The following is a 14,027-nucleotide window of genomic DNA, read 5'->3' as shown; positions in this document are numbered from 1 at the left end:
TGTTCAGCAAGGGCTGGGGTATTCTCTCTAGCTGCCGTGCTGGGTTAGAGTATTCATGACTTTGTGAACTGTATTAATTACATTATAAACAGTGTGTGATTTCCAAAGCGTGTGTGTTACAGTCATGCACATCTGGGCTCCCGCTGAACAGTCATTCTGATAATATGGGGCCTGATCTAGCAGAACCTACCAAATTTCCAAGTGCTAACTGGGGAAACGAAATCCGTAATATAATGACTATACAGGCAACACCTGCCCAGGGCTTTCTTTTCCCTTCTGTGCTATCTCCCACCACAGCATAGCAGATTTATCCCCAGTTGCCGCTTGGAAGGCCAGCCCTCTAATTTAATTAAAGCCAGAGAGCTTCTCTTTAATACCATCTTATCCAGGTCAGGAGGGAGAGCGGGCTCAGCTGGTGCCGATGGCTCTGCCTCACAATGTCCGAAGGGGCTTGACAACTTTCAGTGGATCGCTGTTCATCAACAATAAAACTAGGGATTGCGGAGCTGCCCAGATCTACCATCCAGGTACAGTACTCAGTAGTACAGTAATCCTGGAGCCCTGGTCAGGGGCTGTGTGCTCTCTGCTCTGCCTGCCCCAGATCCAAGGTGGATTAAGCACAGCTTACAGGGGCTCTGCTTCAGGAATGTGGTTGGGTGTTTGCTGTTGCTTTTGCTGCTGCAAAGGCAAAATGGGCTTTGCTTTATTCTATGAATAGATGCTTTTGTCTCCTACGCTGAGAGAGGCAGAACTCTGAGCAGCACAAGCACCAGCCTTCCTGGCCTGCCCCATGTGTTGTGTGCTCACTCTGAGGGGCCTTACACAATACGGTGCACAGTGAAGGAGATGGGCTCCAAGTGAGGAGGGGAGTGGGATGGGTGTACAGGCAAGGAGTCTCTTTGTATTATCCTTGTCCCGCCAGGTGTGTGGTGGAGAAATTGCAAAGGTTGGGATTGTTTAGGATGAAGAGGCCAGGAATAAGGACAGAGGTGGACATATCAGGAACTTATTTGGGCCAAGTCTCTGGCCTGTGTTATACAAGTCAGACTATGATCACAGTGGTGGCCTTGGAATCTATTAACCCTACTGACCTTTCTCCTAATGCAAGAACAAGGGGCATTTAGTGAAACTGAGGCAGCAAGTACAAAACTGCTAAAAAGGGAATTTGTTTTACACCATCATATGATTAACCTGCAGAGCCCCCTGCCATTTGATATTGCTGATGCCAGGATGTTGGTGGGAATCATAAAAGCATCAGCCACGTATGTGGATAATGTGAAAACCCACATTTACATTAGAGAGGATTAAAAAAATTGGAAGGGATCTAAACCCACAAGCCAACCTTGAAAGGGGTCACAGTGAAACCCCGTCAGGATCACCCACGGGGGAGTTCCTGCGCTTTCTGCATTAGCAGCTGGTGCTAGCGACTGCCAGCAACAGGAGACTGGGCTGCATGGGCCCCTGGGGAGTGGCCATGCTCAGAAACAGTATCTATGTGCTATGCAGAGCAGGCTGCATTCTCGGGTTTGTTCTTCAGTAAAATGCCCATTTTGTGGGGCAGGTTCTCCCCTGTGAGACTGGGATTTGCAGTGTGGTAATGGGAGAGACCTGCTTACCTTGTGCCTTCTCATTCCTGCCTAGGGCATGAGGTGCTGTCCAGCCTGCCTCTCCAGATGATGCTATTCTTCAATGTCTTCTACTTCCCATTCTGGTGCCTGTGCGAGGGGATAATGCTGGCATTAAAGGTACCATATAACCAGGGTGGTTAGAGCTGGGAAGATGAGTGAAGTACCACCCAGGGCCGGCTCCAGGCACCAGCTTAACAATCAGGTGCTTGGGGCAGCCAAGGGAGAGGGGCGGCACCTGCGGCAATTCGGGGACGGCAGGTCCCTCACTCCCTCTAGGAGCGAAGGACCTGCCACTGAACTGCCGCTGCCGCCGATCGCGGCTTTTTTTTTTTTTTTTGGCTTGGGGCGGCAGAAATGCTGGAGCCGGCCGTGGTCCTACCAAATGCCTTCCTTCAGTACCCAAGCAACTGCACGCTTGCCCTTTCTTGCAGTCTGCCAGCCAAGCTGTGCCCAAGTCAGGGTTTATCAAGCAGAAAGGGTTTTTGTCGACAAACGGCCATTTTCCAAAAACTCTCTTCTCAAACTGACCTTCTAGAAAGTTTTTGTTTTTCATTCATTTTTCCATGAGATTTTTATCAAAACTTTTCTTGAACCCGTTTCCAAGCCAGCCATCAAAATCCTTCGTTTCCCAAAACACACGTAAACACCAGATGGGTCCATTTCAAACCCTGAGAAATGGCAACTCCTGTCAAATCGCAAAACTTCTTGTGCGCCTCTTATGTTTCCATTTGGTTTAAATATCCCAGGCCAGGGGAGGTCCAAGAGACGATGTTTCTGCCTGATCCATCCCATGGGCAAGAAGCATCCCTCTGCAGGGTCCTGAGCCATGGGCAGTCAGGCCTAGTGGTGGGAGTGAGAGTTCAGCCTATTGGTTAGAGTTGGGTCCAGGTTGGGCAGAGTCTGGGAAATGAGCCAAGGGTCAGCCCTGGAGAGACAGAAGGAGTCTAGCAGAGAAAGGTCTAATATGGCAGGAAGTTGAAGCTAGACAAATTCAGACTGGAAATAAGGCGCAAATTTTTAACTGCGACAGTAATTAACCCTTGGAACAATTTACCAAGGGCCATGGTGGATTCTCCATCACTGACAATTTTTAAATTAGGATTGGATGTTTTTTAAATGATCTGCTCTAGGAATTATTTTGGAGGTCAGACGGATGATCACAATGGTCCCTTCTGGCCTTGGACTCTGTGAATCCATGAATCTGGGCTTGCAGCAGAGCCAGACTCGGGGCAACCTAACGAGCACAGCTGGCCTGTAGTACACTGCCTGATGGGCTGGAAAGTCAGCAGACCAGCTGTTAAGCCTAGCAGCAGCAGTTGTCATTGTCATCGTCGCTGTTCATTGGCTGCTTGAAGCAATTGCCCATGGCTGCGACAGCCCCTGTCTTGCCTTGCCTCATTCCAGCTAACCCACTTCTGACTCTTGGCTCCAATTTCTGATTTTTGGCTCTGACCCTGGGCTCCGGCACCTGGCCTCTGACTCTGGATTTAACCACTGGTCACGACTGCCCATGTCCCAGTCCCTGACAAGGGGCGCAGCAGTGGCACGGTAGCAGTAAGGGAGGCAGGTGAAATGGATGGAGAGTGAATATATGAAGCGATGGGGTGGGAGGGGTTTGTGTTGGGGCTGGTGCCAGGTGTGGGGCTGGTGGGATGAAATGGCGATGGTCTGTCACTAATGCCCTCCTGTTACAGTACGGCCTGCTGCCCTGTTACTACCAGTTCCTCCTTGTTGCTGCCTTCCTGATTCTCGCATTAGCTGAAGGGTTACGCTTGTATCTTGGATACATTGGAAATCTGCAAGGAAAGGTAAGAACTGATTCAAGGCCTGAGCAGGCTAGTGGCTAGGGCATGGAAGCTACAGCTCCCCATCAAACTCTGCTTCATCACTTCAGCTCTGGAAAGCATGCTGGTCACAGCTCCCTTGCAGGGGGAAGGTCAAATATTTTCATTAATGACTTGAATAATGGAGTGGAGCATATGCTTATAGCACCTGTGGCTAACACCAAGCTGAGATGGGTTGCACTCATTTTGGAGGGCAGGGTTTGAATTCAGAACAACCTTGACAAATTGCAGAATTGGTCTGAAATTAAAAAGATGAAATTCAATATAGACAAGTGCAAAATACTCCCTGAAGAAGGAAAAATTAAATGCATAATTTCAAGAGGGGGAATAACTGGCTAGTTGGTAGTACTGTTGAAAAGGATCTGGGGGTTACAGTAGATCACAAATTGAAAATGAGTTTGCAATGTGATGCAGTTGGTAAAAAGTAGGGCTGTCAAACGATTAAAAAAATTAATCGCGATTCATCGCTCTGATAAACAATAATAGAATACCATTTATTTAAATATTTTTGGATGTTTTCCACATTTTCAAATATATTTATTTCAATTACAACACAGAATACAAAGTGTACAGTGCTCACTTTATATTTATTTTTATTACAAATATTTGCACTGTAAAAAAGAAATATTTTTAGTATTAGTATTTAGTATATTAGTGTTTTTCAATTCACCTAATACAAGTGCTGTAGTGCAATCTTTATCATGGAAGTTGACCTTACCAATGTAGAATTATGTACAAAAAATAACTGCACTCAAAAATAAAACCATGTAAAACTTTAGAGCCTACAAGTCCACTCAGTCCTACTTCTTATTCAGCCAATTGCTCAGACAAACAAGTTTGTTTTCATTTGAAGGAGATAATGCTGCCTGCTTCTTGTTTACAATGTCACCTGAAAGTGAGAACAGGCATTTGCATGGCACTGTTGTAGCCGGAGTCACAAGATATTTAGGTGCCAGATACGGTAAAGATTCATATGTCCCTTCATGCTTTGCCCAGCATTCCAGAGGACATGCTTCCATGCCGATGATGGGTTCTGCTTGTTGACGATCCAAAGCAGTGCAAACCGACGCATGTTCATTTTCATCATCTGAGTCAGATTCCATGCCACCAGCAAAAGGTTGATTTTTCTTTTGGTGGTTCGGGTTCTGTAGTCTCCTCATTGGGCTGGTGCTCTTTTAAGACTTCTGAAAACATGCTCCACACCTCGTCCCTCTCCGATTTTGGAAGGCACTTCAGATTTTTAAACTTGGTTCGAGTGCTGTAGCTCTCTTTAGAAATCTCACATTGGTCCTGTGACAGGGTGCTGGGCAAAGGGTTGCTGATTCAGCCCTCTGTCACGCCAGCTTCCATTTAGGGGGATAGATCCCTCGGGGGGGGAGGGATAGCTCAGTGGTTTGAGCATTGGCCTGCTAAACCCAGGGTTGTGAGTTCAATCCTTGAGGGGGCCACTTAGGGATCTGGGGCAAAATCAGTGCTTGGTCCTGCTAGTGAAGGCAGGGGGCTGGACTCAATGACCCTTCAAGGTCCCTTCCAGTTCTAGGAGATGGGATATCTCCATTAATTTAATTTATTTAATTTAAATTGGATAATCACATTCAGTAAATCATAACCTTTCCAATGATATCTTACAAGGCCCTTCTTGCATAAAATATATCTTAGTTATGCCATATTCATATTATAAGCATATTTCTATAAAGAATATGCAGCGTCACGTCACATTCTGGAATGGTGGCCAAAGCATGAAGAGGCATACGAATGTTTAGCATACCTGACACAGAAATACTTAGCAATTCCAGCTACAACACTGCCACGCAAACACCTGTTCTCATTTTCAGGTGACATTGTAAATAAGCGGGCAGCATTATCGCCCATAAATGTAAACAAACTTGTTTGTCTTAGTGATTGGCTGAACAATAAGTAGGACTGAGTGGACTTGTAGGCTCTAAAGTTTTACATTGTTTTGTTTTTGAGTGCAGTTATGTAACAAAAATCTACATTTGTAAGTTGCACTTTCATGATAGAGATCGTACTACAGTACGTGTATGAGGTAAATTGAAAAATACTATTTCTTTTAGACTAACAGACGTATTGGAGCATAAGCTTTCGTGAGTGAATGCATCTGACGAAGTGGGTATTCACCCATGAAAGCTTATGCTCCAATACATCTGTTAGTCTATAAGGTGCCACAGGACTCTTTGTCGTTTTTTACAGATCCAGACTAACATGGTTACCCCTCTGATACTTGACACTATTTCTTTTGTTTATCATTTTTACGGTGAAAATATTTGTAATATAAAGGAGCACTATACACTTTGTATTCTGTGTTGTAAATTGAAATAAAATATTTGAAAATGTAGAAAACCATCCACAAATATTTAATAAATTTCAATTGGTATTCTATTGTTTAACAGTGCAATTAAAACGGTGATTCATTGCTATTAATTTTTTGAGTTAATCGTGTGAGTTAACTGTGATTAATCGACAGCCTTACTAAAAAGGCTAATATCATTCTGGAGTGTATTAACAGGGATATCATATGTAAAACACAGGAGTAATTGTCCCACTCTACTCAGCCCTGGTGAGGCCTCGGCAGGCGTACTGTGAACCACACTTTAGGAAATGTGTGGACAAATTGGGGAGTCCAGAGGAGAGAAACAAAAATGATCAATGCGATCTTGGGATGCATTAGGCGAGGTATTTCTAGTAGGGACAAGGAGGTGCTGCTTCCGTTATACAAGGCACTGGTGAGACCTCATTTGGAGTACTGTGTGCAGTTCTGGTCTCCTATGTTTAAAAAGGATGAACTCAAACTGGAACAGGTACAGAGAAGGGCCACTAGGATGATCCGAGGAATGGAAAACCTTTCATATGAAAGGAGACTCGAGGAGCTCGGTTTGTTTAGCCTAACCAAAAGAAGGCTGAGGAGAGATATGATTGCTCTATTTAAATATATCAGAGGGATAAATACCAGGGAGGGAGAGGAATTATTTCAGCTCAGTACTAATGTGGACACGAGAACAAATGGATATAAACTGGCCGTGGGGAAGTTTAGGCTTGAAATTAGACGAAGGTTTCTAACCATCAGAGGGGTGAAATTTTGGAACAGCCTTCCGAGGGAAACGGTGGGGGCAAAAGACCTCTCTGGCTTCAAGATTAGACTAGATAAGTTTATGGAGGGAATGGTTTGATGGGATAACGTGATTTTAGTCAATTAGGCAATAACGTGCCATCGCTGGTAAAATGAGGGTCCGGCTGGAGAATCTTGCCTGTATGCTCGGGGTTCTACTGATCGCCATATTTGGGGTCGGGAAGGAATTTTCCTCCAGGGTAGATTGGCAGAGGCCCTGGAGGTTTTTCACCTTCCTCCGCAGCATGGGGCAGGGGTCGCAAGCTGGAGGATTCTCTGCGACTTGAAGTCTTTAAATCACGATCTGGAGACTTCAACAGCTGAGTTAAGGGAAAGTGGGTGGGTCAGCTTTTGTGGCCTGCATCATGCGGGAGGTCAGACTAGATGACCATAATGGTCCCTTCTGACCTTAAAGTCTATGAGTCTATGATCAAAGGTTTAGAAAACCTGCCCTCTGAGGAAAGGTTAAAAAAAGTGGGCATGTTTAATCTAAAGAAAAGAAGCCTGAGGGGGGATCTGATCATAGTCCTCTTTAAAATTTCCCTTAACATATTTGAAGACTGTTATCAATTATTAGCCATGTCCACTGAAGGTAGGACAAGAAGCAATGGGTTTAATTTGCAGCGAGGGGGATTTAGGTTAGATATTAGGAAACACTTTCTAGCGATAAGGATAGTTAAGCTCTGGAGCAGGTTTCCAAGGGAGGGTGTGGAATTCCCACCATTGGAGGATTTTAAGAACAAGTCGGACAAACACCTGTCAGGGATGATCTAGGTTTACTTGGTCCTGCCTCAGGGCAGGGGGCTGGACTTGATGACTTCTGCAGGTCCCTTCCAGCCCAACATTTCTGTGACTATATGAAAAGAAGATAAAAGTACATGAAATACTTTCCCAATTTATCAAAGTACTAAATCATTTGCCCCTGCCCCCATCCCAATGTTCTCTTGCCATGAAAGTGATCATTGGAGTTGCCATAGGGAAGTTATGTGATTGCAGATGGAGGGAAGGAGTGGCCAGGTGCCAACTAGTAGCAGGGACATGCCTGTGAGAAGAAATATGTTAAGAGGTGGTCCTCACTATGAATGATATTGAGACCTGAAGCCCAAGAATAATTCATGGAAATTAACTGGCCAATATTTTGGATTAATTGAATAATAAGCCTGGCACCAATTCCAACTCCTTTGTATCACTGTAAAGAAAACAGCTCTGTCTTCAGAAGACAGCCTGGGATCCCCGTGGACAAGGGGGAGTCCCAGTTGCTATAAAGCAGGCATAGTGGCCTTTACATCACCTCCTTTCCCCCTTGGGTGTAGGTGTTCCAAGGGTAGGATGGAGTGGAGCTATAGCATGATCACTAGCTGGAGAAGCAGTCACGGGTGGGGGAGCTGTTGTGGCTGGTGCAACTCACAGCAGCCCTTAGGCTGCCCTAAATTATGCCAGGAATTTAGCGCTCCTCCCCCTACCCCCCGGGGCGGAAAAGTGGTTTAGAGTCACCTTCCTACATACCCTGGGTCCTCTGCTGAGCTCAGTCTAGTCTAGGTTAAGGCACTTATCTGGCTCTCCTCATCATAGTATCCGAGTGTGACAGAATATACCCGTTTCCACACCCTACACACCACTGTAATAATCTCTGCACAAAATATGCCTTGTGAGGTATCATTTGAAAAATCATAATTTGCTGATCATTATTGTCCTGGTAAAATATGTGGCAACCTTGTATGTGAAGTTTATCAGATTCCACTGTATGGTGTTATTAACACATGTTCCAAGCAGAGGTTGGCAAACAGGTCTGTCTCAAACAAAGGAATGTGTGCTCTGCTTAATTTGCATTTAAGCAATAAACACATCAAGTGGGGCAGACAAAGAGGGGGAGACAAAGGAAGTTCAACCAGGTGGGGGAAAAAACAGCAGGGTTTCCTTCTACATAAATCTCAGCTGTAAATGTTTTCAAGAGGGGGACTGAAACTATAAAAAGAAGAGACAAACATCCCAAGGATCCCCGCCTCTTCCTGCCCATTGCATTCACAGCACCTGAAGTGACAAAGAAAGCATTAATTGGATTCTGGGAGAAGGGGTCCTGACCTAAGAAATGTGGTCAGCAAGACTGCTGAAAGCATGTGACGAGAAAACTTTGCTTTGAATTTAACAGAGTTTGTTAGGCACCAGTTGCATTTTATCTTTATTTTTCTTGTAACCATTTCTGACTTTTATGCCTCATTACTTGTACTCACTTAAAATCTCTCTCTTTGTGAGTAATAAGCTTGTTTTATCTAATCCAGTGAGTTTAAATTGAAGTGCCTGGGAAACCCCATTTGGGGTGGCAAGTAGTGTGCATGTTATTTCTATTAAAGAAATAACGGACTTGTAGTGTCCAGGAGAGGGCTTGGCAGTACAGGACAGACATATCTGGGGGGGAAATCTAGGGCTGGGGGGTGTTGGGGTCACTCTGCAGTAAGAACCAAGGTGTGGCTGGCTATCTGAAGCACACACACAGACACAGCTGGGTGTGACTTGCATGCTAGAGGCTGTTTGTGACCAGTCCAGGCTAGAGGCTACAGCAGCAAGGCATTGTAAAGGGCACCCCAGGTAGGAGGGCAGGGGTGACGAAGCTACTCATTGGTCTGGATTGTACCCTGGGTATGTCTCACTGAGCGCCTCTCAGTCTTGAATGTATTCATCTGCACAACCCCCTGTGGGGTAGGAAGCACTATCATCCTCATTTTACAGCTTGGGAACGGAGACAGATGGCTTGTCTGGACAGCATGTGGCAAGCGAGGGTGTAACTTACCTCACATTAGCCTGCCATGCATTCACTGATGGTGTGGACCTGCTGCCGTGCACTAACAGTTCCCTAGTGATCTTTGATCTACTTGTATTTCAAAGCCCACTATGAAACTTTTAGTGCACAGCAGCAGGGTCCACGTGGACACTTAGTGCTCAGCAAACCCGAGTGTATATCTGTCTTGCACTATTTGTCCACACAAGCCCTAAGTGACTTGCCCAAGGTCACACAGGAAGTCAGTGGCAGAGAAGAGAATTAAACCCAGGTCTTCCGAGTGGCAGGCTAATATCCTACTCACTGAGCCACACTTCCCTATCTCAGCAAGACCTGTTAGTGGACAACTTGAGTCAAATACATTATGCACCCAGCTGTACTCCGCTTTGGGGCAGGAGTCCTGCAAGATCTGTGGCTGGGCCCCACTGGAGGCTAAGCAGACAAGCAAAGGGAGAGTGAAATGCTGAAGCATCCTTTATGGCGATGCTCAGGGGGGAATGACCAAGTTCTAGAGCATAGAATTCCCAGTCCTGGGCTCCAAGTCCTACACAGTGTTCTGTCTCTCGCTTCACACATTCTCTTGAGGTCACAGCCCCCAAGCCTCGGCTGCGTGCTGCTCTTTGTAGCATTTGCTGTGGTGTTTTCAGTCTTTCCTCTCAGCTTCCTTTGCTTCTGCAGGTACCTGAACTGGCTGGATTCCTGCTCCTATCCTTCCTGATCCAGCTCCCGCTCCTGCTTTTCCTTCTCATGGATGAGCACATCATTCGGCTGCCCCTGGAGACAGCTGTGCATAGCATTTACCTGGTGTTTCTTGCCTCTGAGATCACAGCTGCCTTCTTTGCACTTAAAGTGATGACAAGGCAGCTTGCTACACAGTTCTACCTGAAACAATTTGAGGATGCAGGCAGACCGCGGCAATCCGGGCATAGCGTGAGCCAGGGCAGGGCAGCCCATCCAGGCAGAAGCGGCCAGCAGGACAGAGAAGGGAGTTGATACTATGTGAACATGGTCCCTATGCAGGAAGCCGCAATGCCAGAACATCCTCCTGCATTAAGTGCCCATTGTCTGGAAGTATTTTTTCTGGGAATGCTTTAACATAAATGTCTGAGAGATACAGCTGGCCGAGATGAACATCCTTCCAGTTGTGGGAGCTTCAGGGCTAACAGGGTTAATTCAAGGGTCTTTCAGATGACTGAGCCAAAGTTGGAGAATGTTGGTGCTGAAGTTGGGGCACATAAATTAAACTGGCTTTGACTGACCGAAGGGTTTAGCACCCCACCTCTGACTCCAGGGGGCTCAGCACCAAAGAAAGGCTGCCAGAGTCATTTAGATGCCTAATTCCAGGTATGCAGCCTGGAAAATGCCAGCCCTAGTCTATTGTGAAGCGTTTGCGTGGCAGACTGTGCGGCGGAGCTGCCACATGAGGGGTTTACACCCTCTAGCTGCCCTGGAGAGGAACTCCCCATGCTGCCTCAGAGCCAGCCAGCGCAGAGGGGGTGACACCCCCCTACCCCAAGCCCCTAAATGAGCCCAGTTGCTTGAGCTTGGAGCAGAGTGAGCTGAACTTCCCCCTTAGATGGAGAGGAAGGTTTTTTGCTAGGCAGGTGCTGCTTTGTGTGCAGGGAGTTAAAAGCATTTTAGGATACTGGGAAATACATTTGTGCCAAATGACTTGAGATTTTCCTAAAACACAACAAAGGGTCAGTAGTTTCCTGCCTGAATGCAGTTCCTGGTGGGAGGCGACAGCAATGGGTTGCAATGGTGGGTGTGTCTCCTCAAGCCAGCGCATTCTGTGGGGCCTGGTCTGAAACACCAGTTCACATTCCCCCCTTCAGTTAAATAGTGGCTCACAGGTGCTCTTAAAATTAGACTCAGCTAGTAGGTGCATTTACACTTGAGCTTAAACTTAGTCAACTGAAGTCAGTGGGAGCTTTACGTGAGTGAGGACTGGGGGATCAGACCCTTGTAGATGGTCTTGTTACATGGGTAAGTTTTTAATATGTGGGGGTCTTAGAAACAAGAGCAGCAGTTGCCTGTTAAAGAAAGACGAAACTGTCCTCTTCCTAGGGGAGTGAACGCAAAACTCCCACTGACGCATCAGGGCAGGCTGGGCCACAGCACACGTGATTACGACCAGCTGGCAATGCATTGGCCATTCTAAAATCTCAGGGATGGGTCTTTAGCTATTGTACTGAATTCACTGGCGCTCCATGACTCACCCAAGTTGAGGACCTGGCCCTCAGACTTCAACCCAGTTATGCTATCAGTGTGGCGGGTGCTTTGAATCATTGTGGTGTGAAGTTCCAGCGCTATCTACACAAATCGCTTCCTCCTGCTCCTGGCAAAATTAAGGTTGTGACTAAGGCCTGGTCTACACTTTAAACGTTTTACCAGCATAGCTACATTGGTTAGGAGCGTGAGTTTTTGCTGACATAGCTATGCTGGTAAAAGTTCAAGTTTGGATGTGGTTATTAGAGGTACTAGTATAGCTTATATTTAGGGCGTCAATTAATCGCAGTTAACTCACGTGATTAACTCAAAAAACTTAATCACAATTTAAAAAATGAATCGCATGTATAACACTAGAATACCACTTGAAATTTATTAAATATTTTGGATGTTTTTCTACATTTTCAATATTGATTTCAATTACAACACAGAATACAAAGTGCACAGTGCTCACTTTATATTATTTTTTATTACAAATATATGCACTGTAAAAATGATAAACAAAAGAAATAGTATTTTTTCAGTTCACCTCATACAAGTACTGAAGTTCAATCTCTTTATCGTGAAAGTGTAATTTACAAATGCAGATTTTTTTTTTGGTTACATAACTGCATTGAAAAATAAAACAATGTAAAACTTTAGAGTCTACAAGTCCACTCAGTCCTACTTCTTATTTTGCCAATCGCTAAGACAAACAAGTTTGTTTACATTGACGGAAGATACTGCTGTCTGCTTCTTATTTACGTCACCTGAAAGTGAAAACAGGCGTTTGCATGGTACTTTTGTAGCCGGCGTTGCAAGGTATTTACATGCCAGATATGCTAAACATTCATACGCCCCTTCATGCTTTGGCCACCATTCCAGAGGACATGCTTCCATGCTGATGATGCTAGTTAAAAAAATAATGCGTCAATTAAATTTGTGACTGTACTTCTTGGGGGGAGAATTGTATGTCTCCTGCTCTGTTTTACCCGCATTCTGAATATATTTCATGTTATAGCAGTCTCAGATGATGACCCAGCACATGTTCATTTTCCCCATGCTAATTTTTTCCCCTACTGTTACTCACACCTTCTTGTCAACTGTTGGAAATGGGCCATCCTGATTATCACTACAAAAGTTTTTTTTCTCCTGCTGAAAATAGCCCACCTTAATTGATTACTCTCATTATAGTTAGTATGGCAACACCCATTTTTTCATGTCCTCTGTGTATATATATCTTCCTACTGTATTTTCCACTGCATGCATCCTATGAAGTGGGTTTTAGCCCATGAAAGCTTATGCTCAAATAAATTTGTTAGTCCTAAGGTGCCACAAGTACTCCTGTTCTTTTTGCTAGTATGAAAAAAGAAGCTGTCGGGATATTGTAGAACAAAGGGTCTACAGTGTTCCAGCAGACAGTCACTTACTAAATCACCTGCAGGGATTGTCAGTGCAACCTGCACTCCAGAAGCCCTATTTACTGGGGAAAACGCCATCATTCCAAATCACTTGACTGCCAGGAGGCCAGTTGGCCAATCACTTTTCCTTTTTTCCCCATTTTTCTGGCAGCTCCCAATTAGTATCAGAACAAATGGAAAGTAGAAGTGGTTGGAAAAGAAAAACCATTTCATAAAAACATTTTTTTGTTTCCCCAGCCTCAATGGACCACTATTTCCATTATTTAAAAGTTTTCACAATTTTTTCTGAAAATGTTCCCCTAGAGCGGATCCTTGCAAATATTCATGCAGCACAAAGGGTGTTAAAACCACCTATATCTGTGTGGCAGGGAAGTGACTACAGCAGTCACAACCAGCACCTACATCCCCCAGCAGCCCTGGTGTAGGGGATGGGGAAGGTGCTGTGCAGCTGAAACTGAAGGCTTGTCTACACCTACAGCGATGCAGCGTTTAGTGAAGATGCTACCTATGCAGTTAATCCACCTCCCCAAGAGGTGGTAGCATGTCGACAGGAGAAGCCCTCCCCTTGACACAACACTCTCTGCACCAGGGGTATGTTGGTATAACTACATGGCTCAGGGGTGTGGATTTTCCGTACCCCCGAGTGACATAGTTATATCGCCAAGAGTTGGTGCCCTATACCAAGTAAGAGAGCACAGCCGTGCACCAGGTCTGAGGGTAGCAGATAAGGGATACAGAGGTCACAGCAGGGGTTGGGCCAGGGCCTAGCCAGGCAGGGAGGCGTGGCCAGGGTGGAGCTGGGACACTGGGGGCACAGCAGGGCTGGAGGTGGGGCACTGGGGGCACAGCAGGGCTGGGAGGTGCAGTGGGGGGCAGGGCACAATACTGGGGCCACAGAAGGGGTGGGGTTGGGATACTGGGGGCACAGCAGGGTTTGGGGGGCACTGGGGGCACAGCAGGATTGAGGGGCAGGACCGGGGCACTGGGGGCACAGCAGGGCTGGGGGCGGGGCACAGGGAGGCA

General features: G+C 45.8%; 1 protein-coding gene across 1 annotated transcript in view; it reads left to right on the top strand.

The window, feature by feature from the left end:
* Positions 1 to 421: 421 nt before the first annotated feature.
* Positions 422 to 14,027, top strand: part of LRRC74B (leucine rich repeat containing 74B) — a 56,967-nt gene continuing 43,361 nt past the window's right edge. Inside the window, exons 1-4 of the mRNA XM_026661200.1 lie at positions 422 to 527; positions 1,642 to 1,745; positions 3,323 to 3,436; positions 10,054 to 10,305. Coding sequence (XP_026516985.1) covers positions 422 to 527; positions 1,642 to 1,745; positions 3,323 to 3,436; positions 10,054 to 10,305 — 576 coding nt within the window. The remainder of the gene's footprint in view (positions 528 to 1,641; positions 1,746 to 3,322; positions 3,437 to 10,053; positions 10,306 to 14,027) is intronic.

This window comes from Terrapene carolina, unplaced genomic scaffold (assembly GCF_002925995.2).
Source record: "Terrapene carolina triunguis isolate 2854851 unplaced genomic scaffold, T_m_triunguis-2.0 Scaffold951, whole genome shotgun sequence".
NCBI classification, from domain to species: Eukaryota; Metazoa; Chordata; order Testudines; family Emydidae; genus Terrapene; species Terrapene triunguis.
This window is presented reverse-complemented; position numbering and strand designations above follow the sequence as displayed.